This window comes from Microtus pennsylvanicus, chromosome 1 (genome assembly GCF_037038515.1).
Source record: "Microtus pennsylvanicus isolate mMicPen1 chromosome 1, mMicPen1.hap1, whole genome shotgun sequence".
In the NCBI taxonomy this organism is placed as follows: domain Eukaryota; kingdom Metazoa; phylum Chordata; class Mammalia; order Rodentia; family Cricetidae; genus Microtus; species Microtus pennsylvanicus.
The window spans coordinates 38,710,935-38,737,855 of NC_134579.1; the positions used below are offsets into that span (position 1 = coordinate 38,710,935).

At 43.0% G+C, this 26,921-nt stretch overlaps 2 protein-coding genes across 6 annotated transcripts in view; one reads left to right on the forward strand and one right to left on the reverse strand.

The window, feature by feature from the left end:
- Nucleotides 1–26,921, forward strand: part of Cmss1 (cms1 ribosomal small subunit homolog) — a 292,336-nt gene that overhangs the window by 195,689 nt on the left and 69,726 nt on the right. Inside the window, exon 1 of one of the 5 annotated variants that reach the window (XM_075961896.1) lies at nucleotides 23,862–24,099. The exons of 3 other annotated variants lie outside the window; for them this stretch is intronic. In XM_075961896.1, the coding sequence (XP_075818011.1) occupies nucleotides 24,048–24,099 (52 nt within the window). In that variant the 5' untranslated portion in view covers nucleotides 23,862–24,047. Of the gene's footprint in view, nucleotides 1–23,861; nucleotides 24,166–26,921 lie in introns of those variants that run through there. One more of the 5 variants, XM_075961877.1, reaches the window with a different exon arrangement.
- Nucleotides 1–26,921, reverse strand: part of Filip1l (filamin A interacting protein 1 like) — a 241,563-nt gene that overhangs the window by 192,036 nt on the left and 22,606 nt on the right. The gene's annotated exons all lie outside the window — the stretch shown is intronic.

Sequence of the window (26,921 nt, forward strand, 5' to 3'; positions counted from 1 at the left end):
GCACAATGACTATTTTAAAAGGAAATGGACTGTTTGCTAATAATAGAAGAATTCACAAAGAAATGATCTGACTTTTCACAAAACTAGAAGATCTACAATATAGGAGTCATATTTCTTCATTGGCTGGAACTGCAGAATAGCTATTTAATCAGACAGAGCCATATATTCTTGCCTGTGTGTGGTTCCCTATTCACATGTCCCACCTGGACCAGGATTTAGGAAATTTAACTGAATGTTCTCACTGATGTGGTGTACTCAGGGGCGTGGTGGGGGGGTGGGAGCACATTAAACATACTCAGGCAACTGAAGGGAAAACCACTGGTTTCTTCCTTGTTGTAGAAAGTTATTTTAAGGTGTGTTACTTTTGTTTATGCTGTGTTTGTTTAACTCTATGATACTGTGTTTCTTTGCCTGTTTAAAACACCTGATGGTTTAATAAAGAGTTGCTTGCGGCAGGAGCAAGGAAGGGTAGGCAGCACCGGCAGGCAGAGAGTGTATACAGAAGGAGAGGATAGGGGAGGAACGAGAGACGAGAGGAGGACACCAGGGCCAACCAGCTATACCATAGCCGTGGAGAAAGAAGTAAGGTATGCAAAAATAGAGAAAGATAAAAGCCCAGAGGCAAAAGGTAGATGGGATAGTTTAAGAGAAGACAAGCTGGCCAGAAATAAGCCAAGCTAAGGCCAGACATTCATAACTAAGAATAAGCCTCCATGTGTGGTTTATTTGGGAGCTGGGTGGTAGGCCTCCCAAAAAAGAGTAAAACTTCACACGGCACTTCCTCTCGGCTTTCCACTGCCTTTTGGTGATTTCCACCAACACCTTCAAGCTCAACAATGAAATGCACACTTTGATCACACTGCCTGGATTCCCCTTGCTCCCTTTCTCTGTAACGCCTCTGCTGCTACACACAAGAACTAAATTGTTCTGATGTGAGGGGCAGATTCTAATTTAGCCCCACGAGGCTCTGTTGAGCTCGGTTTCATTGTTACAGGACAAGCCTTTCCAGATGATCACTGTTGTTTGCTAGCTGGCCGCAGCTAGTCCTGCCTCTATTGTCCTTTCTTGTTTCCATGTTCTGCCTTACCCCTTGGCTTATAGGATTTTGACGTCAGGCTAGAACTATCTTTATAGGAAGTTCATGACTCGGATTCTTACCAACATCCTTGTGGTATTGCCACTCAGAGGGTCTCTGATCAGCCCAGCCCTGATTCAGAGTCTCTTTGATCCTGTCCTGTTCTGATCATTTCCTATAGTACCCAAAGGCTTTCGGTAGAGGTCTCAAGCCCTGACCTCAGCATCCCAAATAATGCCTCTAGAATTCTTTCCCTAGAATCCTTTGCATCCTCAAACACTTCCTTGGCTCTCCCTATCCACTATAGCATTGGCAGAGTCAGTCCATCCTACCGACAATCATATTCACTGTTTGACCTGCATGGCCACATGCTCTACAAGGCATGTAGACATTCTCCAGTGTGTACAATCTGTTGATAGCACACCAGGCAGGCAGTAAGAGCTTTCTTTAAGGAACGATGACTTGTCTTTAGGTGCAAGCTCTTCCAGTCTTGCCAAATTAGTTTAAGATACTCATTACGTCATCAAGGAGAGAAGCCGATAAAAGCTCAGACCTGTCAGGCTGTGGAACTGACTTATAAATTGGAATAAACAGAGTAGCTGCAGTTTCTCCAAATTTTGAAATATTACATGTTCTTTGGTAACACTAAAGTGTATCCTGTGTTCTGCATCTTGTTAAAATTCTCATGATGTGTCCTTGTAAGACTGCTGGCCTGCAGGCAGGGAACGTGTTGTTGGTTATCTGTTACCAGTTAGTTCAGCTGGTTGAAATCCAAGGGTTGGGGATCAGGCTCCCCATGAGACAGCTGGCTTTGTGCACAGCAGCCCCTGCCTGCCCCACTGTCTCGTAAATGAGCACACTTCATCAGGGAGCCATAGTTGAGAGCATGCCTCAACATAGCTCATCCTTTCTACTCCAGTCAATCTGACCTTATTCTTTTCATGGGGTCTCTGGCCTCATCCTTGTTTAAAATGACCATTAGCAAGCATAGTGTGAGCCAACTATTCCATGTTCCTCAAATATCCTGATGACCTTTCACTCACCTGGCCATCTTTTGAATCTTTATAAACATTGTGAAAACTCTGGCTCCAAAGTGCAGTGCTAAGTGAGTATATTCTCTCATTCATGTGTCAGAGTCCAGATAGCATGTAATTTATACTTCCCTTTTGCAAAGAAATTGGCTGAGGGAGTTGCTTGACTTCCTTTATTGTCTGATTGGCAAAACAGAACTGCTCTCCATATCTTGTCAGACCCAGGACTCGATGCTGTTACCCAGTGTACCCAGCTGTCTCTCCCACGGCTCAGAGCAGGACACTAAGCAGAGCTGGAGATTTCAGAGACTGTGATAAGACTCTGCTTAGGGAGTGAAACTGCCCAGTTCCAGACGCTTATATGGGTACGGTTTTAGGCTGTAATTCTTTGAAATGAAAAGTGAAGTCACCTCCGCAAGTAGGCGGAGACAATTTGCCAAGTAAGGCAGATGTTTATTCTGGGATGTTTCTGCAGACTTCCCATTATTGACCTCCTATCCTTCCTGACAGTTTAGAGTGGTATACCCCAAATCCCAAACTGCTTAGCATTGGTTCCTCCGGCTTCAGATCAATACAGATTCCCAAAACAGGTTGGGAAGTCTCCCTCTATACTCTCTTCTCCTCTGAATTCCCAAGCACCTTGCCACCATCTCCATTCGTTTTTGTCCCTGTCAGTCTCAGCAGAACTGCCAGGAAAATTGCAGAGACTTTTCAGTAGAAGGCTGAAGCTGTAAAATGTCTTCCCTAAGAGCTCAAACCTTAAAAAAAAAAAGTGCCTTTCTCTTGAGTCTTGGTGTCATCTGAAGCAATGAGGATGAAGCCCAGGGTCCTGTGCAAGCTTAGAGGGGCAGTGTACCACTGAAGTAAATCATCCGGCCATTCCCTGTTTGGAGAATGAGCTTGACTACGTGGCTTAACCCGGCCTTGAACTCAGTGATCTCCTGAGTGCTGAAATTGCAGGCATGCCCTAACATTCCTGGGGTTCTCTGAAGTTAAAGTGTAGTTCTTAGGTCATGTATTTGTCATTCGGGGGTGCTATTCTTCCTGCCGTCTGACCTAACTCACACTTTAGTGCCTTGTTCAGCTGAGACAGCAGCAAGGCATTTGGTACAAATTCATGGAGGGCCCTGAGCGACATTCCTGTCATTGTCTTCGAGATTCTGTAGAGAGATAGGAAGGGAAGGCTGCTTTAGGGTAATTTCTCTGTTGCCTAGTCAGTACTGCAAAGTATAGCCTGAAACTTTGCTTCCTTGCTGGGTGAAATACACCTGGGAGTGGATGACCTCATGAGACAATCTGGATCCGGTCCCTGTCTTCAGGGAAGCTTTTAAAATGCTAGGCCTCTTCTAATTTCCTCTAAAAGCGATTTAAAGATCATCGCCCTATGAACTAATAGAACAAGGTCTTCATCCCTTTAAAGGAAGTGAAAAGCCCTTGTCATTTGTACCCATTGGCTTCCTTTCAGCCTCTTGTCTCTGATCCTCTCTGATCCATCACTTCTCACAACCGTTTCTTTGCTTTTGGACTTTGAGGGCAGAGCTTTTTTCTCACCTGATATGTAAATAACACATGGCTGGACTCTGGGAAAATGAGGACAAAAGCTTTGTCCTCTTTAGGTGTGGGATGTCCTTCAGAGAACCAGAGCTCTGGAAGTGCACAGGAAGAGGAGGGCCCCAGCACAGGGGAGCTCAGTGCTGGGCCCACAGTGTCACAACAAATCAGAACCCCAGATTCTGTGTGTGTGGAGGGAGGGCATGCTAGCAACTAATTCCAATTCTTCGAATACATTGTGTGGGCCCAGCAAAACATGGATATGTGCAGAATCCAACCAGTGAACCTCCAGTTTACAAAATATGTTGTGGCTAGTGAGGTAAGTCAGACGTGTATGAAATCATTCATTTAAAATGCGGCCCGCATGACAGAGCCTCAATGTGTGGCATCGGAGGTTTCCAAAGGAGAAGTTCAGAGAAAGAAGGAGGGCTAATGTGCTCCAGCCATGTGACCTCAGCCATGTTCCATGTGGCAATGGTGTATCCTTAAGGAAAGGCAGCACAGCGGACACTGAGCTGGGTTAAATGGCTCTTTCCTTCTTAACTACACACTCCATGTTGACTTTCCTTCTACCTACGTACTGTTGGCTTTAAAGCCAGCTCGCCCTAGGACGCCACTTGTGCTGCTTGCTAACAACTCACCCCTACTGCTTCCTCTCATTTTCCTCTTCTCCCTCCAGTAGGATTTTTCTCTTTATAGAAAGTGTAAAGTTGGCTCCACTCTTAGTGGAGCAGTGAGTGCTCTTGGCCAAGCATGAAGGATTTGAATGCATTATTACTATGTGTTTGATGACTGTGCTGTTAATGGTAGGATAGTCGTTATCATCTTAGGAATCATCAGCCTGTATCTGAATCGGGTGTTGCTCAGATTCAAAGTATGGCAATCTTGCTTTCTTGGTGTAAAGTCCTCTTTTCTCTCTCTCTCTTTTTTTCCTTTTCTTTTTTCAAAACATGGTTTCTCTGTATAACAGCCCTGCCTGTCCTGGAACTCCTTTTATAGACCAGGCTGGCCTCAAACTAACAGAAATCCACCTACCTCTGCCTCCCAAGCACTGGGATTAAAGGCGTGCATGACCATTGCCTGGCTTTTTTCTTTTAAAAAGAAATTCTGCCCAATATTAGAGACTTAAAAGCTTCTGCCCCACGGTGTACAATTATTAACCATTATTCAGATCAGGACACGCATTTCTCCAGAGTCATCAGTAAGGGTCACCTTAATTGGGAAACTTGGTTTCTCATCAAATTTTTTTCCGTGGTAACCTTGTTGTTTTGTTTGCTACAGTTTGCAAGGTTAGGAGGAGAAAAGAAGTCATTAGCATAAACTTCACCAAAACTCTGGCCTTGGGGCAGAGTAGAAAACTAATTTTGAAAACACTACATTCTGTAAAATGGGTCACTTCACAACGATGGCCTGGTGGGTTCTGTTGTTTGCGAAGGTGTAAGTCTAACCAAATGTGAAAATCGTGCCACATGTCCCCGCAGACAGCCAGTACTGAGTCTTCACACTAAGGGTGAAAAAAATGCTTCTAAATTCTCTCAAGCCTCAGCTTCAGCTTCTAGAAGCAGCAGAGGGGGCATTGTTTTGTTTTGTTTTCATTGTGTCTTTTCCCTGAAACCCCAGAAACAACGGAGATTTTTGAAAGTGAGTCTGAGGTCTGCTCTTTAAACCTTCAAGGGCTCTTTCCTTTTAAGGCTGCTGAGCTGTCTTCTGGAAATGTATTTGGGGTTTAATGGATTGGGAAGGAGGAGGATGTATCAAAGTAAACATTTCATGAGTCTCTGCTTTGCAGTTTAACTTACTAAACAGACAGAAACCTCTGGGTATTTCCTGTGTATCTTAAAGGACCAATTTGTCACCAACTCCCAGCTTCCACTGGCTTTTTCCAGCTTCCCTTCCCGGCAACTTAGCACACACACACGCTTCACGCTGCTGCCACTGCCGCTGCTCCTTTTCACAAAAAAAAAAAAATTAGAAAATGCTCCTCAGGTGTGGACTGGTGGTGCTTGCCAGCACCGTGATGGATTAAATGTGCTGGAGCTTGCTGACTTCGTTTATGGCAGAGCTGGTTTTCATTCTTTAAGTTTTAATAACTACAACCCAGTATTAGATTCAAAGAACCTACTTGAGGTCCTCTTGATTCTCCGTGGGCTCGAAGGGCCTGGAATGAAGGAAGGGAGCCACTGATCAAAGACTTGGAAAATACTTGCAGTCCAAATGGCACTTATGAATTCCATTTGGTGCTCGTCTTCAGCGTCACAGTCATTGAGGGCAGACTACGAGTCATACTCATGCATAAGAATGCTTCTAGTATGTTCCATGCTGACTCTACCACATATGACTCATTTAACCAGAAAGCTAATTTTTGAAGAAATTCTGCTGAATTTTCACATAGTAAATAGTTTGGAAGTAAAAGGTTTGAATCAAAAACAATGAACCTAAATAAACAAACAAATAGAATCCTGATACTGCCTGTGCACATAAATCTACAGATAAATGTTATACACACACACACAAGCCATGTGCAGAGCAGAGTCCTGTGCTATATATTATGTATTATAAAGCCTAACAGAAAACTTCTTTTTGGCTTTAATATGGGTCTAATAACATCAAGAATGACGAGAATGAACGAATATACTATAGGGGCATATAGACAGTAATGTGATGGAGATACACACTGAACAGTTAGTATAATATTGTACTGGCAGCTGACTGTGATACAGCCTTATTGCTGTTCAGACTGTGACCTGGTGCTGTGTGTATCAGCACCAAAGATGCAGATGTTTCAGGCCATCCATTACCTACTGAATCTGAATCTCTGGGGTGGGAATGGCTCACACATCAGCATGAGCCATTCTATTAAACTGCTGGATTTCGCCCCTGTAACTTGAAAACAAATACTCAGAAGTACTTTAACCACCACAGAGAGTACGAAGAACATACATAACTTTTACTTTTAAAGAAATTCTTGCCTATTTCAACATAGCTGCATTCTAACTGGTTCTTTTGATACTAGGGGCTGGCAGAGCTGTCGTGATCTTTCTGTGGTGCATACACAGAGCTCAAAATGGCCTTCTACAGCTTTTTTGGAGTCAGTCACTCATTTATGAAGTCAGTTACAGAAAATTTAGTATGTTTCAAGTAGCAATTACATGTTTTTCTCCCTCCAGGGGTCTCAGGTGCAAATTCATATAGAACTACAGTGTTGTGTTTATGTGGCCAGTCATTTGCCATGTGGTGAGCTTAGAAACAGACTAAGTACATGTTTCGGTGATGTTGAGGGTAGTGGTGATTAAAGGAAGGATAATGTGAAGGCTGTCCCCTAAGGACCCGGGGTCCCTGTGAACCTCTGAAATCCCGGGGCACAGTGTGAAGACTGTTCCCTAAGCACCCGGGGTCCCTGTGAACCTCTGAGATCCTGGAGCACAGTGTGAAGACTGTGTTCACAGGCCTTCCGACCTTGTTTACTCCAAGGATGAATGTTCTGCTTCCAGACAATGCTTTCTTTCCTCGGAGAAACATCTGAAAATATGTGCCCCACAGGTGCACTTTATGTGCTGAAGAACAAGCATGGGATCTGATTAACCCTCTCAGGACCACTGAGATACACTCACAAAGAATACAAGAATACAAGAGCTTTGCAACCATAGTTCTGCCTATGTTTCCAAATCTCATCTATGAAATGAGAACATTTTCTATGGTCGCAACTTGACCCAAACTAGGGGATCCTTATTCAAACAGAATGAACTGGGCCATTGCTCCCTCTTTTCATCACTTCTCAGCAATTCTGCAAGTTGCCAGGTTATCATGGGCTTGTTGTTTTTCTGTTGCTGTCCTAAAGCATGGTGACCAAAGGCATCTTAAGACATGGCAGCAAGAACAGATAGAGCATAGCGGCCAGAGCAGGAAGCTGAGGGCTCATCTTCAAAGCACGATCATGAAGCAGAGAAAGCACTAGGAAATGGTACTAGCCTTTTAGTCCCCAGTGATGCACTTTCCCCACAATGCCACTCCCAAACCTCCTGGAGCGCTGAGGGGAGGATACCAAACCAGCTGGGGACCAGGTATTCAAATGCCTAGGAATCAGTCAAGCCAGCACAGCCGCCACTGACCCTGGAACTCATCCCTGTCTGTGGTCATCCTCTTGGTTATCTTCACTCCTATATAGTCAGTAAAATAACAAAACCAAAACATTTAGGAACCGCGCATGGTGCTGTGTGCCTACAGTCCCGGTTTCCTGGAGCTTGAGCCAGGAGGATGGCATAGGCTGAAGAACTAACAAGGAGAGTCACCGCCTTACCTTCCTTACCTTCTAAATATTCTAAATAGAGATCTGGTCACTCGGGAAGCTGCCTTTCTGCTCTACAAACCCAGTTAATGTTAGCAAGTACCCACATGATTCTAGCTCATCGGGTATTTTCGACTTACAGCTTTTTCTCTCAACACAGAAAAATGAATGTATTATGTTAGAGCTTAAGTTAACATTCCTTTGAATCTAGATTAATTTCTTCTCTTCTTCACTTTCGGAGAAAGGAACATAGTATTTTATGGCAGTCTGGATGTTTACCATGTTGAGGCTGAGTGATTAATGTTTTCCTGAAAAGGCTTAGTTATGAGAATAGAATGGAATTAATTTCTTCTGAAAGGGTTACTTGTGGATGTCTTGCAGACAGACTGTCGTCTGGCGGCCATGATTCAGATGAGCCAGCTGTGGGAAAGGACATGCGATTAACCATGAGAATACACACCATGTGCTTGGCTGCAGGGCACTTGTTACCTGTCTGGAAGCTCAAATGACATGCTCATGGCTGGACTGTGGGTAGAACAACAACAAAGATAAACAAGCACGCCAGCAGAGAGAACACTGTCAGAGTTCGTGAATTAAAAATATAAAGCCACTGTCTCTGTGGATTCATAGGTATCAGTCCAAGCAAAGTTCAGCTTGTTCTCACCCTCATGCAGCAGGTGGCGCTGTGAAATAGAGGGATATGATAGATCTGGGACCAGTTTGTTCTACAAATCCAGTCCTGATATTAGCAAGTATCCTCATGATTTTGACCATGTATTAGTTGCGCACTTGAAAGTCTCCTTAAAAGTCCAGCATCTCCACATTTTTGTTGAGTTTAGATTCTCATCTTCTGTAAGGCGGCTGCTCCCTTTACGATTGTCAGTGTTAGGAACTCACACAGAGCCATTAGCTGAGTGCTCTTAGCATTAGCGGAAGCAACGATGTCCTTCAGAAGGGTGCAGCTGAGTTTCCGCACCTGGCTGTTAGAATAGAGCCTTTCTTCCATCCGGGGAGAAAGCCGCAGTTCTCCTGATCCAGGTGTAGACCTTTTTACCCCCTCTGCTTGGGAAAGAATCTATTAACTTCTTGAGTGAATTATCTTGTTTGTGCAACACTCTTACCCAAGCCAGCCATCTGCTGCCTACTCTAGTCTGGACAAGCAGGTGGATAAAGGAAGGAAAGGGATCACCCATTGCGTGTGTCAGATCTTTCTTTTTAGTGAGACAGTTTACCCTTCTTCAGTGTGTGTGTGTGTGTGTGTGTGTGTGTGTGTGCTTGCATTGACATAGCAGCCAATTGGAACAGTGGCATAGTCAAGAAGCTACTGGCTCCTTGAGACTGCAGTCTCCTGGGGTACCAGACAAGTTTATACTCCTAAGAATGTTCACTGCTGCTTCTCAGACATTAATAGTTTCCTGGCACTGCCTCTCAGGAAATGTCGTCATGGTCTGGAGGAACCAATAAAAATACATCTAACCTGTTTTGACAGATCTCATTTCTGCAAGAAATTTCAGATTTTGGGGTGGGGGATAGAATAGAGAGCTAGTCCGTTTAGAAGAGTGTACTCAGAAATAGCAGGTTCGCTCTACGAGAGTGAGGACCAACTGCCCTGGGCCTGAGAGAACATGTAAGGCTGCCCAGGTCATTTTGACAAACTGATGAGGCAGTTTATATCTGCTGTACAGTGGAAGTGTGAGCATGCTCTCTCTGCTCTCACTCACTCCCTCCCCGTCACAATTAAAGCACACTTGAGTGCTCTTTTGATCCTCAGACAGAAAACTCATGCATTAAAATTAACAGCATTTGGTTAGTCTATAGAAGAGAGGCCTTGATTTGGGTAATCATTGCCAAATGGCCAGTACTAAATCCTCTGGGCTCACCTTTGTTAGGGCGGAGCATGAGCCTGACCCTCATTAATGTGAGAAACATTGACTGTTGCCTGTAGAATAATCACTGGGATTCAATTTGTGAAGGAAAAGATTCATTTGCTTCTCCCTTAAAAGTTTTGGGGAACCTTTGTCAACATAAGACTGAAAGAGTGTGAAGAATTCAGCTGATAGAAACAGCGGTGGTACAGTTACGGTCTCTTCTCATTGGAAGTACTCTTTCTTCATCGTGCTAGAGCTGGGTTTGCACGCTCTGCTCTTTCTTGGGACTAGAGTTGAAATACCGCGGCCTTCATCCATGTCAGTTAAGTTTCTGCCTCATATACCACAATGCAACATAGATGTTAACTTAGAGAATGCAGGCCTCCGCAGCACTGTCGGTAACTGAACAGATGGTGTCTCTCTGTATGGTTTTCCTTTTTAAACACCTATATAGTTTCTTCTTTTGTTTCTGTTTTGCCTTTAGTCAAAGTTCTTTTTTATAAAAGGAGATGTTTGTTTGAGGGTTTTTCTTGTGGGTGATGATATTTTGTCATTTTTATTTTGCTTTTCTGAAACAGGATCTTGAGTAGCCTAGACTGTCCTACAACTGATGATGTAGCCAGGAATGTCCTTGAACTTCTTCTAATCTACTGGGATCACAGGCCTATGCCACCACTTCTGGTGTGTCCTCATTTTGTAAAAGAATGTGCTCTTTTCCTTAGACTTGCATCTCCAGACTTCCAGTTTTTAGCTTCTCTCTCGTTCCAAACTCTCCACTTACGCTGGAGAGAGCGAATGCAGTACTTTATTATGATTTTCTCTTGACCCATCCATAAACACTCTGCTTTTCTCCAGCTGTCTGGGCATGATGGGGCAATGTGCCAGCTGAGCAGAGAGTAAAGGACATAGAGCCTGCCCTCCTGTTCCCTGCAGGACTGCCTAGGCGACAGTCAGTTCCCTGCCATCAGCCTCTCCCTCCTGCCATGGCTGGGCCCCTCTGAGAGGGAAGGAGGAACAGTGGGTACTGTTTCCTCCCTGCAAGCCTGCCTAGGTTGCTAAGCATTCACTAAAACACACCAGAAAGAAGGAAAAAGGGCATCCAGAAAAGGCAAAGGCACAAAGTTTCTATACTAACGATGTTCTGGAGTCCAGGGTGGAAGCCAGGCTCCTGATCGGTCTTTTTAGTCCGTGTTTAATCCTTCGTTTCACAGGACTCTGCTTTAGTCCAGACTTTTCCTCTCACGTGGTCCTTGTCCAGTGTTCCCTCCTTATTTCCACTCCCTGCTGCTCTTCATGTTTTGGTGTCTTCCTCTCACCTGCCTGCGGTTCTTGGCTTCCTCCCTGAGAGCTTACGACTTGAGGGGAGTAGGACTCAGAGGAAAGGGGCCCCCAGCTGCATCACTTCCCCACCGTGAACCAGTGACTCTAGTGCTGCACACCCTCTAGAAGGCTTTGCTATGTATGATAATCCAAGTTTTGTCATTTGATATCTTGATCCATAGACCAAAACCAAATATGACACCTTCTACCAACAGAGGTTCATAGGGCCATTGGTCCCTGTGACCAGCTAGTGAGCACAGTGTCGTCTTTATAGTCTTGGAACCGTTACCACAGGTGAGCAAGTGTGAGCGTTGTACTGATTATGCTTTAGAACTGGGCACTAAAGTCGTCTTTATACTTTGTGAGGAAGAAGCATCATGATGGAAGACGTGTGTAGTAAATCAGAGTCGCTTATGTCTTGGCAGTCAGAAATCATAGAAATGACACACCCCAGTGACCAGCTTCCTCCAAGCAGGCCCATCTGCCAGTGTTTCATCCATAAACTGACTAGAGGATTAATCCACTGATAGATGGAGTTACACCCTTAATGACCCAGTGACCTCTCAAGAATCCTCTCAGCTGGCAACCAAGTCCCTACTACATAATGTTCAAGGTGCATTTTTAGATTTAAACTGTAGCAAACTCCCTAGCCTGCCTAGTCTAACTGGTCACTGAAAATTGAAGCAGAATATGTGAACATTAAGGAAAAATAATAATAATAAATAAAATAAAAAAAATAATGCTGACACATGTGTGAATAGCACTTCCAAAAGGGTTTTTAGATCTATGTAATTTGCATATCTTAAGTCATAATAGAGTCAAAATATAGTTAATGTATATGTTCAGAACTAGAAATTACCCTGTTTCTCTTCTATCTGCCTACTACTCATTATGAACCTTCCATGGAACAAGAAACAACTGCTGGGCCTGGAATCTGCAGGTATGCAGTCCCAACTGCCAACAAGGCCTCCTGGCCAACTTCGAGAGACACTGCCTCAAAATCAAAAGTGGGTTCGTCGGGTAAGGGCACATACCACAAGGCTGCCAACCTCAGTTTGATACCTGAACCCATATAGTATACAAAGAAAATAGTTTTTCTCTGATCTCCACACATCTTCTGTGGTGTGCAGAGGGACACACACAGAGAAATAAACAAACATTTTAAACGGAAAATAAAAGCAGCCTGGGATATAGGTCAGAAGTAGAGCACTGTGTGACCTGAGCCTTGGTGCGGTGGGAGCAAAGCTGCACTGCAGAGGCTGCTCATTCACCATTCGCTGGATTAAGATAGCAAAATGAAGCCAATGTGTGCATTTAAATACAAATGTGGTAGCTTCTGTCTGTAGCTCCCTTAATGTTGGAGTAGAGGAGCTTTGGGGAGTAAGGGTAGAGGGGCCTTTGTGGGCTTGGTGTAAGAAAAAGGAAATCTGGAGGTCTTTTTCCTTCAGATTCTCAGCTGCAACCTGAATCAGGAACTCTGGCCTGTGCAGAGAGGGGATCCTGTAAGTACCTCCATTGGTGTGTTTTGTCAGCCTTTCTCAAGGGCTGGAAAGGTTCTTTGCTAAGTACCCAACTAGTGTTCTTGCTACTGTGACGGCCAGGGCTCACATTCCAGCAAAGAACAGGATGCATAACAGTCCTCAAGACTTCCCATTTGATCTTCTGTGGGTCTTGGCACAAGAGGTCTTTCAGAACCTCCCTCCTCTTTAAAGCTTGTCTCCTTTCCCATTAATACCCTAGAGTTCAGCTTTCATTATTAACTAGCTCTCTGCCCTTTGCTTGCACACCAGTGTTCTCACACATAGAGGACGTAATGGTTTTCCTGTTTCTGCTCAGGGGGACATTCTGCACCCTGGTGCCCCATCTACTTTTTCAGTCTTGCATGCATAAAAGCAAGTCATCTTCCACCGTTAACTGCAGTAAAGGTTTGGAGAGGCTTTTTTCCCTTCCTTACCCTCCTCCACAACTGGAAAATATGAGGCAGATCCTGTTTATGTGTGTGTAACCTCCAAAGGGGCTGATATGCTGTTGTCGTTAAAGATCCAGAGCTGTTTTCCCGGCAGCAGCATGTAGAGCCCTAAATCTGAAGGCCCCCCTGGGCCCTGCAGGCAGACAGGAGGCCTGTGTAGCTTTCCCAGGGCTGCTCCAGACAGGCAAAGCTTGCTTCCTAGCCTCCTCACTGCACTCTGGGGATGACAAGATCTGAGTTGTGACTTTATTAAATATTCTTAAAATCTGTTTTCCAAATGTAACCTAAACGCATATGTATACCACCTTTCTTCCACTGTTTGTTCTATGGATCTCTTATCAGGGTTCAGAAATCCTTTTACAAAGTCATTCTATAGCCAATGTTTGGAAAGTTGTATAAAAAGAAAAAAAAAGAGACCTTTTTTTTCCCCTTAAAATAAGTGCAAACTGTACTTTGAAATGTATATGTGATTTGTTTAAGTTTAGTTTCTAATCTTTTTAAATCTTGATTCCTATGCCAAATAATTTTATTTTTCTTTTATAAAATAACTTTTTATAAAGTTTTGTTTATAACCTCTGTATCTCTCATGATTTATTTCATTGGTTTTTATTGGTTTCTCTTTGTTTAGTTTGCCTTGGGGACAAGCCCAGATTCCCCTAACAGGGATATTAGTTGATAGAAACCATTGAAACCAGAAATGGACAGCCTGAAGCACTCCCTAGCCAGTATTTGTTAGAAGAGGCAACATTAATGCAACATGGTTACTTAACAAATAGCAGACTTCCAGTAAAGTGTGTGTGTGTGTGTGTGTGTGAACTAGAGGTCTATGTTGGGTTGATCCCTTGATCCCTACACACCTTATCCTTTGAGGCAGGGTCTCTCACTGAACCTGGCACTCACTGATTAGCTGGACCAGCTGTCCAAGGTGCTTTGAGGACACTGTCTTGGTCTTGCCTTTCCCGTTGCTAGTGTTACAGAGCGATGCCACCATGCTCTCTCCACTCCTGACAAACTCCGCCCCTCGCACGTGCACTGCAGCCCTTTACTGGCTGAACCATTCCCACAGACCCAAAGTCTCTCTCTTCAGTTCTGGGGTTGTATTTAGGTTTTTAAATTCTTTTAAATAATACTTTAAAGTATTTAGAACTTTTAAATGTTTTATTTCTTTAGAAGCTTCATAATACCTCTTCCTGATAGTTAAGTGCTGAAGAAGACATGTCAGAGCCTGTTATAAAGGTGACACAATTGTAAAGCCATCTGACAACTAAAGGGAAGGAAGAGAAGAGATTTGACAACTCCTTGAGAATGCCAGCTGGCCAGCCATTCTCACGTTGTTGAAACTGGAAGTCTGGGAGAGAAAACTGAGAGATTTAGTTAGAGTTTAGTGCTGGCTCACAGGTGAGTGGCACTTAAGGATAGAGGCACTAGGGAACAGGCCTGAGAACCGGAATTCAATTTCCAGAACTCATCAGCTGGCCAGGGTGAATCCTCTCCCAAGAATTGTCCTCTGACCTCCACACATGTGCTGTGGTGTGCATACACCTCACATGTACACATATGTTATACACACAGAGAGACAGAGAGACAGAGAGATTTGACATTTGGAGGAGTCCATTTCCTGCTATCCTTGTATGATACTCCAGAGATTTCCATCTACCTGTCTCCTGATCACCGCCATCAAGATGGCCAACTCCAACTTATTCCTAAGTGAAGCATAGCATTTCCTCTGTGGGCAAGGCCCATAGGATGAAGCCAGACTTGTTCATTAGTCTGAGCTTACTTGTAGGGCCAGGTACTTTTAGAGTGATTTTTTTCTTCTTCTTCTTCTTCTCAATATATATATTTGGCAGGGAGAGTGGAGTGCCCTGAATGGCCTTTCAGTGTGCATGGCTATTACGTCATTCTGTCCAGGGGCTACTTACTCATTCTGTGCTCCTGCTCCTGGCTGATCTGAGTTTTTCCTTTGACTTCCTACTCCTGCGTTTTTTTAATTTCTTACCTCCTTACTACGCATGAATTGAGTGAAGCGGTGTCTAGAATATGAAATAAGTTATTAGGAAACAATCTCAATGATAGTAACTCTTCTATGAAGGTAATTTATAGACTTAGAGAATTGCAAACTATTAGGGACAGAGTCGTGGCCCTGTTAGTGTCTGACCTTGGGCTGATCAGCCTTGCACGCTGTAAAGAGGGGTATCTGAATTGTCAGCCTCTTGGAAATCTTCATTTCTACTCAGCTCTCCAGGCTGTTCTGGGATGGAGGCCTTCCGACCTCACTGTGAAGGCAGAGTGCTGTGCTGTCTCTTAGATCCCTCCTGTGGAAAACTCTGTGATCCTAGGCCTCTTTCAACCACATGGCTTGTGCAGAGCCAGTGCTTCCTGGAAGGGCACATTTCTGCCGTATGAATGACTAGGGAGGATATCTGTTAGTCATCCTGCCTGGACAACCCTGAAACTGTAACCAGTCATTTCGATCAGAGATAAATACCAGGTTTATCTGAGCTGTTTGTTTTAACTCACTGTGCTTCTCTTCCTCTGTACCTCTGATTTCCCTGTTCCGATTTCTCAAGTGCTTTGCATCTTTCTGAAAGAAGCTATTCTGCCAAAGCAGAAACTCAGAGGTCCCCTCCCCTTTTTAATACACAGACACCAACATTAGCGTCCTCTGAGGGCTTCTGATGAGCAGCCAGTGTCAGTTTTGTGCTTTGCCGTTTTTCTCTTCCATTACAAAGTATTGTCTAATTTATGAGGTTGCAGTAGTCCTCCGCTTGCTTTTGACATGCTTTCGAGGTTTCTCCCACCCACTGGCTGTCAGTCTAATTAATGAGTTGTATTTTCCTAGACACTTGTACTTTATCAGGTTTTGCCAAACTGAACTCCGTGTACTTTACTATCCATTTTTATGAACTCCATGGACCCACTAATACTGTTTGGCTTCACGTCTTTCTCTCCTACCAGCTGCACATTTAGTGTCGTCTGAGATACTTGTTAATAGAATGTTCACTCACGTGTTCATGCTGTTAGTAAAGCTGTTTACTAAGCCCTTTCAACGTATGCTGGACATAGCTAGGCTACTCGGTGTTTCATGGCTTTATTATAGATCCTTGCTCATCACTATACCCAGTATGGTGAAGGATACAACAAAGGTTACTTTTCAAGTTATAATTTACATAGGAAATGCCTCTTCCCAGAAGATACTTTAATGTTCCACCTGAGAAATAAAAACTCATTTAGTTGGCCTTTGCGTACTAGGCTGGTCAGGGTACACTTACATAAGCTTGTTTGCAGATTCGCCTTAGGTTTCCCAAGGTCGCAGACAGCTGTGTTTTGAATTTGTGTCCTTTGAAAGAATAGGTGCTTGGATAGCGCTTGCTTGGCAGCAAGACCTTAGGAAAATAAGAAATTCCCATGTGTTGGTACTTTTGAGTTCATAGCACACACCCTAAGTAAGTTCCCAAGCCGTAATGCATGGTAGTTTATCTTTGTAATCTGTGAAACAGAAATGCTGATGCCTCACTTGAATCTCTTAGGACAACAGCCAAATGCAAAAACAGAAGATGTCAACAAGGTGTTTTGGGTTTTGTTTTTTTTAAGGTGTTTAATGGTACATAGCTGGGTGCAACCGGCCAGGAGCTTATAGAACTAGTCAAGGAAATAAGTTTTGAGCTATAGGGAATTCACACAAATGAAGAAAAATAACATGAAAGGTAGAGGAATTGCAAGACTGGCTTCATTTCTAAGGCAATTCCTTAGAATGTGAATAACGCAGTAAGATGAATTCATGAAAAGTTACCGCTGAGGTTAGGAAAACCCAGTTCCTAAACCTCAGTTGTAGAGTCTTTATTTAGACTCTAAAATAGAATGCCACTACTGTGATGGCCTACCAGAAGGGTGTTCCTTTAGCCAACAGTATTAGGGTATTCTGTCTAATACGGAATTGAGATTTGTTTTAAGATGCTATGTTTTATATGCTGATTTAATAACCATCTTATCTCTGTATATTAGATACAAGAAAAAAAAAGAAAAAAGATGCCGGGCGGTGGTGGCGCACGCCTTTAATCCCAGCACTCGGGAGGCAGAGGCAGGCAGATCTCTGTGTGTTTGAGGCCAGCCTGGTCTAAAAGAGCTAGTTCCAGGATAGGAACCAAAAAGCTATGGAGAAACCCTGTCTCGAAAATCAAAAAAAAAAAAAAGATACAAGCATAATATTGGGGATGTAAATACTTAGTCTCACTCCCCAACTGAAAAAAGAAGAAAGTAAATTACTTCTCAGTTTCCAAATATATCAGAAAATAATGAGTCTTATTGAAGTGTGAGTATCTGGATTACGGGAAGAAGTTGAAGCAGTATGAGGTCCTCATCCAACCTGGTTGCACAGCCTTGGAATACCCAGTCATTACAGTCATGCAGGAAAGCAAGAGAGAGAAAATTCAGAAAATGAGAACAGTGCAAGACTCTTGGAGTTCTTAATCCACTCCCACGAGGAAAGACCTTAATCCATTTATAAAGTCTTTCCCCCATAATCCAGATACCCTCCCCTCATTCCCACTCTGACAATGAGGAATTAGGATTCCAATGCATGCACTAAAGCCATGGCATATGGACAAAACAATCTATGTCAAAGGTTCCCTCCGAGAAGAGGGGCTTGGGGAAGCTAGATCAAGAATTTACAATGTGGGAAATTAAGCTCACCACAAAAGTAGCTGTCCCAACGCTGAGTCTTTATGGGCCCCTTTAACTTTTATCCCTGCTGAAGTAGGCTGGCTGTTGTTCTTTAAGCCCGCGCATGCTGACTTAGGGGAAAGGAGTGTTGGGAAAGTGTTGCTCTGACTTTCCCTGAGTCCTTTTATAGAGGGTTTCTCAAACTTTACTGACCATGAAAATCACCCAAGGAATGTCCATGTGCTGATGCCTTAGAGTCATGATGGGCATTTCCAGTTACATGGTGTGAAATTTTTATGGTTTGGATCTGAAATGGACCCTGAAGACCCATGGGTCAAAGACTAGGTTGCCAGCCGCCTAGCTTTTGAAAAGTGATTGGATCATGAGTGCTGACCTCAATGAATTAGTTTATAGATGGCGTCATAATTCGAGACCATGAGTGGTAGAAATGAGTAGGTAGGGCCTCATTTGAGAAAGTCAGTCCTTACGGGGCATTCCTTGGAAGAGTGGAGTTTTGCCCTCTCCCTCCCTCTCTCTACTTCCCGCTGTCTGTCAATAACCAGGTCCGCTGTGCTCTTGAGACATAATGCTCTGCCTCACTCGGGACACAGAAATGTGGCCAAGTGACTATGAAGTGAAACCTCTGGAACATTGTGCCAAAAGTCTTTCTGCCTGTAATTGTTTTGTTGTTGTTGTTGTTGTTCCTCAAGTATCTTGTCACACCAACAAAGTGACTAACACAGAGGTGAAGCCCAAAATCTGAATTTAATCCCCGGGATGATGGAGACATAAGTGATTTGTGGTCCACATTCTGAGGGCTCTAGCTTCAGTCTCCAAACAGTCCCAGAAAGGCTGATAGTGAGGAGAATTATAGAGTTGGTGTCTTTTCCTCTCCTCCCATTAGCAAAGGGAAGTTGAGGTGGCAGGAAAGAGGATGTAAGTTAATTAAAAAATTCAAAGTTATATAGTTTCTTGGCCAGTAAGAGGGTTGTGGTGTTTTGTTGTTGTTGTTTGTGGTCCTTGTTAGGGAGGCATGCTGCCATTTATCACCCCTCAGCCTTCAGTAGACTTGCACTGGAACCGGAAGGCTTGTTCCAATCTGGAATGTTTGACCAGCCAGTTATCACCCAGATAAGGACAATAGCAGCTAGGTGAAAGAGTGGCAGCCAGCTTGCCCAACACAAACTCACTGTAACCCTCTTAGTGGCCAAGAAATCAAATACACTTGAATGATTTAATTGATTGCTTTCATATCGAATGAGTTCTCTATGTCATATTCACTGCTGTTCTACAGAGCACCTTGTGTTCAGTTTATATCCTTGAAAACCTAACCACATTCTTCGAAATAGCACAGTCATGGGAAGGTTTGAGTAATGTTACATTCTCAACAGTAGGCTTGTAGCGGAACCAGGTAGCTTGGGGGTTACAGCCTTCTCTGTTTGTATCTGAGGTCTTGTGGCTAGCCTCCTTAAAGCCTGAGTGCTTTGTTTTTATTAGACTGACAAACGAAAGTTTTCCAGGAAGTGAGTCTCTTACGTACATTAAACAAGTAAATAATAATGATCACAGGGAGAGTTAAGGTGTCTTACTATATTACAGTGTGTCTATTATTTTTATAATTAAATCTTTTCTTAGTTATTTTAGTACAGAGTTTTTCTACTATTGACATTTGTTCTGAACGAGGCTTAGTTACAGGACTACCCTGTGTTGTAGCATGTTTAGCAAGATACCAGCCTCTGGTAAATGTCATTTTGCTGGCACTAAGTGTCTCCAGACACTACCCCATACAGAGTTGCCTGAAACAGTGTCACCCCTTGCTGAGAAACACTTGTTTGGGAGAGTGAGGAATAGCATACTTAAACATCAGGCTGCCTGACTAACTACACCAGTTTTCTAGGACAGGTCCTCCCCACCATCTAGACGGTGTGTCTAGTTCTGAAGTACTGAGAGACACTCTTAGGAGTGTGGAATCTCTCTGCCCTGGAATTGCAAAGGGTAAGCATATAAAGAATGCTGTGTAGGAGTCACAGGCTGGGATCTGCTCTTTACACATGTGGACCCAAAATATGCATATTAAAAAGGAAATGATAAATACTCATAACTCAGAGGCAAGTATTTACAAATAGGGTATAGCAAAAAGTTACACAAACTCCTCTCTGCAGCAGGAGGGGACAAAGTTTTGTTATTATGGATGAGGACACTCATTCTCCTTCCACCGTGTGTTTTGGGTTGCTGGTTAGAAGATGGCTTTTCCATCCATCAGTGAGAAGCAATGCATTTCCAGGACTCTCATAGAGATGATGGCCCCTGGCATTGGCATCTGAGCCAGCCAGCTTTCAGGCCATAAATAGCAGCCTGGCATTCCTAATTCTGGTCAGAAGACTGCTACTCCCAGAAAGACATGCACAGGGCAGCCAGATTTGGCTCAGATTCAAGGTCCAATCAATTTTCTTTCAGAACCTTTATAGTCACCCCACAAACCTACCCATTTTTATACCCTGGCTTAAATTTATTGTTACAAGTTTCTGTTTCTGTGAGGTCCATAAATGTCACGAAATCTGCTTGTCAGCATGGTAGTCAGTCATACCCTTGTTGACTTAAGGAACCGCCATGGTTGAAGAGATATAATTCACCCCTCCGGCTTTATTTTGTGAGAATGACCTATTGTACATTCCACAATCTGTAGAATTAGCTTGCCTGTGGTTTTGAAAGAATAAATTGAGAACTCCTGCTTTTGTGGTTTTATTTAATGTTTGGAAAAGTTCAAGTTTAATCTGGTAATTTGGAATGTATACATTTGACTGACTGGCTATATTTATGAAATTATAATTCTTTAGCAGCAATTTCAAACTCTAAAAAATTATGTGTGGGTTTTATTGTTCAGGGTCAGGCATGTTGGCAGTCAGTACCTGACAGTGTCAAGGAAAGAATTTTTATACAACCCCTCAGGATGTTTAACATAAGACTCCCCAGAATAGTTGACATAAGAATTAACCAAGTAGTTTTTCTTTATCTCAGCTGTGCTTAAATGATTGAATCTGTAGCTACCTTTTTCTCCCTTAACCCTTGACCAACTAGTTTAAATAAGCAGTTGTTACTTTATATTTTCTTAAAGTATATTGCCTGGAAAAGAGCTTCAGCACCTCCTGGGAGCTTGTTAAAAATAATTCCAGGCCTCAACCCCAGGTCTACTGAACCACTGTTGCTATGGTATAGGGAAGGGCTCAGTATTAGAATGCTTGCCAAACATGTGCAAGGTTCCAGGTTCAGTTCCAACCATGAATGAAGGGTAGGCAAACAAACACAGCAGTTTTTGCTTGAATAAACTCACCAGGTTTATTCCATGCACACTAAGATTTGAGAGGCATTTGTTTAAGTCGTCATAACTTCCTATTAACCCTAATTCTATTGGAAGGACCTGTTTTTTTCTAAGAAGTAAAGATGGTTTGGTTAAAATCATACTTTACCTCTTGAAATAAGAGATCTTGGGGTTGGGGAGATGAGTCAGTAGCTAAAGTGCCTGCCACACAAGTGTAAGGACCTGAGTTCATATTCCCAGCACCCCTCCCCAAAGCCAACCTCAGTGACACACGCCTGTACTTCCGGCTCTGGAGAGAGTAGTGGGATAGAGGATCCCTGTACCTCACTAGCTAGCACTCTGAGCAAATGGACTGTCCTCAAGTTCATTAAGAGATTCTGTATTCAGCAGTCAGTTGTAGAGACATCAGGAAGACACCAAATGTGGACTTCTAGCTTCCACATGCATGTGTATTGAAGTATGCACATACATGAGCACGTACCACAGGCACACACGATAAGGAGTCTACATTTTCTGACATATTTTTTAAAATGCTGGAGTAGGCAGTCTTAGCTGAGTTGGAACTGAAATACAGAGACTTCACTGAGGCTGAGCTCCTTTGGGTGACTTCTTCCTTTCATACAACAATGCAATGCATGTATCAAAGCTGACTGCTTGTCTCAGGCCAATGAAAAGAGCTCAGTTCTAAAAGGAAGTGCTGGCCCATGACATTCACCTTGTCTGCTACGTGGACAGGCTTCTACAGTCTGCACTCCAACCTGGTTGACTAGAAACACCATGTTATTGTTTCGCGTACATGGATTAGTTTCAACCCCAGCCTTCTGAACTTACCTATAGGATATAGTGTTCCTTTGTTTTTTTTTTATAATACCTTTAAGAGAACATAGGTGTTCATAATCTGAGGTCAGCCATCAAAGTTAATCTGTGCCTAAATATGAATTCTTTTTTTTAATTTTTTATTATGTATACAATGTTCTGTCTGTGTGTATGCCTGTAGGCCAGAAGAGGGCACCAGACCTCATTACAGATGGTTGTGAGCCACCATGTGGTTGCTGGGAATTGAACTCAGGACCTTTGGAAGAGCAGGCAATGCTCTTAACCTCTGAGCATCAGGGCTCCTTGTTCAATTGCAGTGAATGAATAAAACGTTTTAAAGACTTGCTTGAAAGGAGCAATCACTAAAATGAAAGACATTATGAGAAGAACCTTATGGTGGCCTTGTCTCTTCAGGGGAATTGTGTGTGTGTGTGTGTGTGTGTGTGTGTGTGTGTGTGTGTGTGTGTGTGTGTGTGGTATTTGGTCATAAATAACAACTTAGAAGAATTACCATTTATAACACAAGCACATATGGATGATATATACATTTATATAAGTGGACCTTGATTTTCCCCCACTATCAGATGAAAATAATATTTATAAATCATGGTTTTCAGCTGGTTCATAGTATTATCTGAGAATGCCTACCTGAAATCTGTCCCAGCCTAGCATAAAGTTTTGATCTAGAATGTCCCCCAAAGCCTATGTGTTAAAAGCCTGATCTCAAGCCTGTGGTGGTATTGGGAAGTAGTAGGATATCTGAGATGTAGGGAATAGTGGATGGAAGTTAAGAAACGAGGAGTCAATCACTCTCTCTCTCTGTCTCTCTCTCTTTCCCCCTTCCCTCCCTCCCTCCTTCCCTCTCCCTCTCCCTCCCTGCTCCCTTGATATCATGAAACAAGCAACTTCTTCACACTCCCCTCTGAAACATTCTACCTCGTCACGGACTTAAGGTGGTGAGTCCAATTGACCTAGACTGAAGCCTCTGAAACTGAGCAAATAACCTTCCCGCCTTATCAGTTGTGACAGGTGATTCACTATAGACATTTTCAGTGATAGGAAATTGACTAACACACTAGCAGGTATATAATGACTGCTATTTAGAAGACCACCCCTTTTCCAATATTTTTATTTTTAATTATGTAAATAAATGTGTCAGTATGGATTTTGTGCACATGAGTGCAGTGCCCATAGAGACCAGAAGATGGAGTCAGATCCTCCACAGCTGGAGTTAGAGACAGTGTGAGCCACCTAACGTAGGTGCTGGGAACCAACTTGTGCCCCTGCAAGAGTGGTACACACCCTTAACTGCTAAGCCCTCTCTCCCGCCCCTTTTAAAAGAGGAAACCCAAGAATGTTTCATAATGCCTCTGTATTCCATTTCAGTCTCTTTATCTTTAGATTGTCTGTCAGGGTTTAGAATTGCAACACATTTTCAAATATGTAAAGTTCCTGAACTACACCATAGCCTCAGCCCAAGCTATGACATAGTCTCACAGAGAGGAAGCACACATCGGCTGAAAGAGTCACTTGGGGTAGAATTGTCTTGGAAGTGTTTAAGTTGATTCCCCACATGGCCAGAGCTGATTACCTCAAGTTTGCCTGGAAGAAGCATTACTGGTTTAGAGCAGCTTATTATACTACATAGCTTCATTACGGAGTAATGGAAATATGTCACACCAGGATGGCTGATAGCCTGGGCATCTTACCTCCTGGAGGAATTCATTTCTTACTGTTTTCTCATTTAGGGAGAAGTGGTTTGTTACGATAGTGGTCTTGTAATTCATGTTACCCATTTGAGGAATATGCTTTTTATATGTACATTAATTTTCCAAAAACTGGATGTGAACCTTCAGGGTTTTTTTTTTTCTCTTTTGAGAAACAGAAACAAAATTGTTGTCCTTCCTTCTTCACTTGTTACCAGGAATCTGCAGTGGCTCCCTTTCATGTGTCCTCCGACCACAGCCCTGAGAGGAGGGCAGGTGTCCTCAAACAGGCTTTCCGGCTGCCGTAAGGGAACTGGGCATGTTCCCGCCAGTGTTTCTGAAATGCCCCTCAACCACCTCAGTGTTCTGCTGTGTCTGCATGTCTCCTGAGAACAGCTGTGCGTGCTGATGACTCCTTCCTAGTGACCAAACAAAGAAGTTACATATGTGTTCTATTCGCCACCATTTCACCGGCGACTTCCCCAAGAGGAAAGAAGGCAGTTATGTTATCATGAAGAGCGATGCATCCCCAAGTTGGATTTTAATGGATAACTTAGCTCCAGGTTAGATTCTTTGGCACAAAGGTCACCGTTTTTAATATAACAGGTCACCAGTTTGGTCACTAGGGGAGTTAATCAAATAGCTGCTATAGTTCAAAAGTACATCTGCATTTGAATAAAATATGATTCGTGTTAGAAAGCTAAACTTGACATGTTTCCCCCCAGGTAATAAAATGGCTTTTAATGAAATAAACGTGTGCCTCTCCACAGAAAACATGCATGAAGAACACCACACGGTTACGTTTTATTCCTGGCAATGGTAGGAAACTTTTGACCTGCCACAGGCTGCGTCTCTTTTCATCATTCTTGGGTAATTATCAACTGTTATTGATTAGCAGAACAACTTCCTTATCATCAGTGCCGCAAACGAACGGGACAGAAGAGTCCTAAACCTAGCTCTGTTTGTCTGGAGTCAGCAGTCTTGGTTATACTATTTCAAGCATTACTACCATGACATACCTCTGGCTCAGCTTCTCGCTCTGTACACTTGTTCTAGTTCTGCCTACTGCAGGAACAGGGCCCCTCGCACCTGAACTGTAAGCGGCACAACTCCTAGTTGAGACAGACAGTACTTATAGCCAAAGGATATTGATGACTCAGTGGACTGATGTCCAGAATATGAAGCCTACTTCTGTGGATCATCTAGTCAGGAGCCTCTTAACTTGTTAGCAAATGTATCTGGAGAGCCGGAAGCCACAACTGATCCATTTCCTTGTAGTTCAAAACATTAGAAGCAGTAGAACTTTGATGTAACTACTGCTATAACAAAATACAGAAAGTTTTCCTGGCCTCACAAAGATCCTTCATACTGACTGTTTTAGTCACTGTATCTTCCCACTTTCAAACCTTAGCGACCATTAGGCTACCTCCTCTTCCTTTGGGCCTCCTTTCCTGGTTGTAATATGAAGAGAATCAACATTTTAGTCTTACTGGAGACACTTCCAAATAGCTGTGCCCACCAATAGAATTAATTCCTTAAGGAGACTGCATAATATTCCATCATCTACATGCACCGTATTTTGCTTCTCTGCTCACCAGAGGGTCAATGTTAGGTGCTACCTATTTTAGGGCATTAGCAATCAAGGCACTTTGGCTGTTCAAGTACAGGTTTTAAGAGAACATAATTTTCGGAGTGCTCCTCTGAGGGTGGAATCAGTGAGCTTTATTGGAAATGGGTGTCTAACATTTTGTGAGGAACTCTGTTTTCTGCTTTGCACTGTGCTGCCTTCCTGTCAACAGAATAAGAATTCCCGTTCCTCTTGCCCTCACCAGCAGCTAGCACTGTCTAAGGTATTTGACTGGGGAGAAGGGTAGCTTATTTGTGCCATTGGTTGGCTCAGTTTTGACTTGTTCCTTATTCTTTTTAGTACTAGTATCTCATGGTTTTAGTAGGAATTTTTATTTTGGTGAAGTCTGGTTTATTTTTTAAAGATTGTATGGCTTGTACTTTGGCATCACTAAGCAATTGTTGCCAACCCTCCAAGGTCACCATGCTTTTCTCCTGGGTTTTCAACTAGAAAGTTTTGACGTTAGTACTGGTGTACGATTTTAAGTGAAATTTGGTAGCTTGTTGATGGAAGAGGCAACAAAAAGGAGAGGTTCTCATTATGTGGTGTTTCCTAGTCATTGCTTAAGCGAACGGCTGTGTTGGATGTGGTGTTCCCTGATCATCTTAAGCGAACGGCTATATAGGATATATGTGTTCAAAGCTTGATGTGATATCCAAAGGTAGTTTTATAAGTGAAATTAATGTGAGTTAACTTTGGACATTATTGAATAAGAATAGCTTCATCTTCCCCAAATTAAAAATCATTCAGTGTAACAGTGTCTTATTTCCAAAACTGCATGTGATAAAGCATAGTTAATTCATATGCAGACAGGCTTTTTGAAGATTTTATTTTAGGTGTGTGGGTGTTTGCCTCCATGTACATCTACATGTAGATGCAGGTATCATCTCATGCCCAGATGAGAGGACACCAATTCCCCTGGAACTGTAGTTGCAGATGGTTGTGACCTTCCATGCAGGTACTAAGGATAGAACCCCAGTCCTCTGGAAGAGCAGCCAGTGCTCTTAACTGCTGAGACATCTTCTTATCCTCAAGTTTCTGGTTGTACAATACATTTCTAAACACAAATCATTCCCTTATAGGTATCCACGTTTGTGGAGGATAGTGTGTGCAGTGATTTCAGAACTGGAGACAGAACCAGTGTACTTGGTGTTTTACATCTCGGCCTCTTATGCTTCCTCTCTTTTGTGTTCTGAAATCCACTCATTTCCCTGCCTGCCACTCTCATTAATCACACTTTCTTTCTCCTGACCTCAAAAAGTCTTTAGGTCTTTTTACCCTGGAATTTTTCTCTCTTCTTCCATCTGCCTGCCCCCATTTTTACTTTAGCGCACTACAATATGGGGATGGATTTCGTTCTTCTAGGCTGTATTTGTTAAGTGAGATATTTTGTTTTCCTTTGCTAATATAAATATTAACTTTTGTGGCCTTCTGATTTAGACCAAGACCATGTTATCGTGCATTAATCAATCATGATTTGAATACCCTCCAAGAAAGTAGCCTTTAATGAGATAAAGATGTTGTTTCTTTTTCATACAGCACCAACCAGCAGCATCACTGGAGATCCTCTATGCATCTGTCCTTGGGGATAAAGCGTCCCTGATAAAGCACTGTTAGAGCTAATATGAGGTGTCCTGACGTAGATACTTCTCGGTATATTCTAATGGTCTTTGTTTCCTTTGTCTTAAAGAA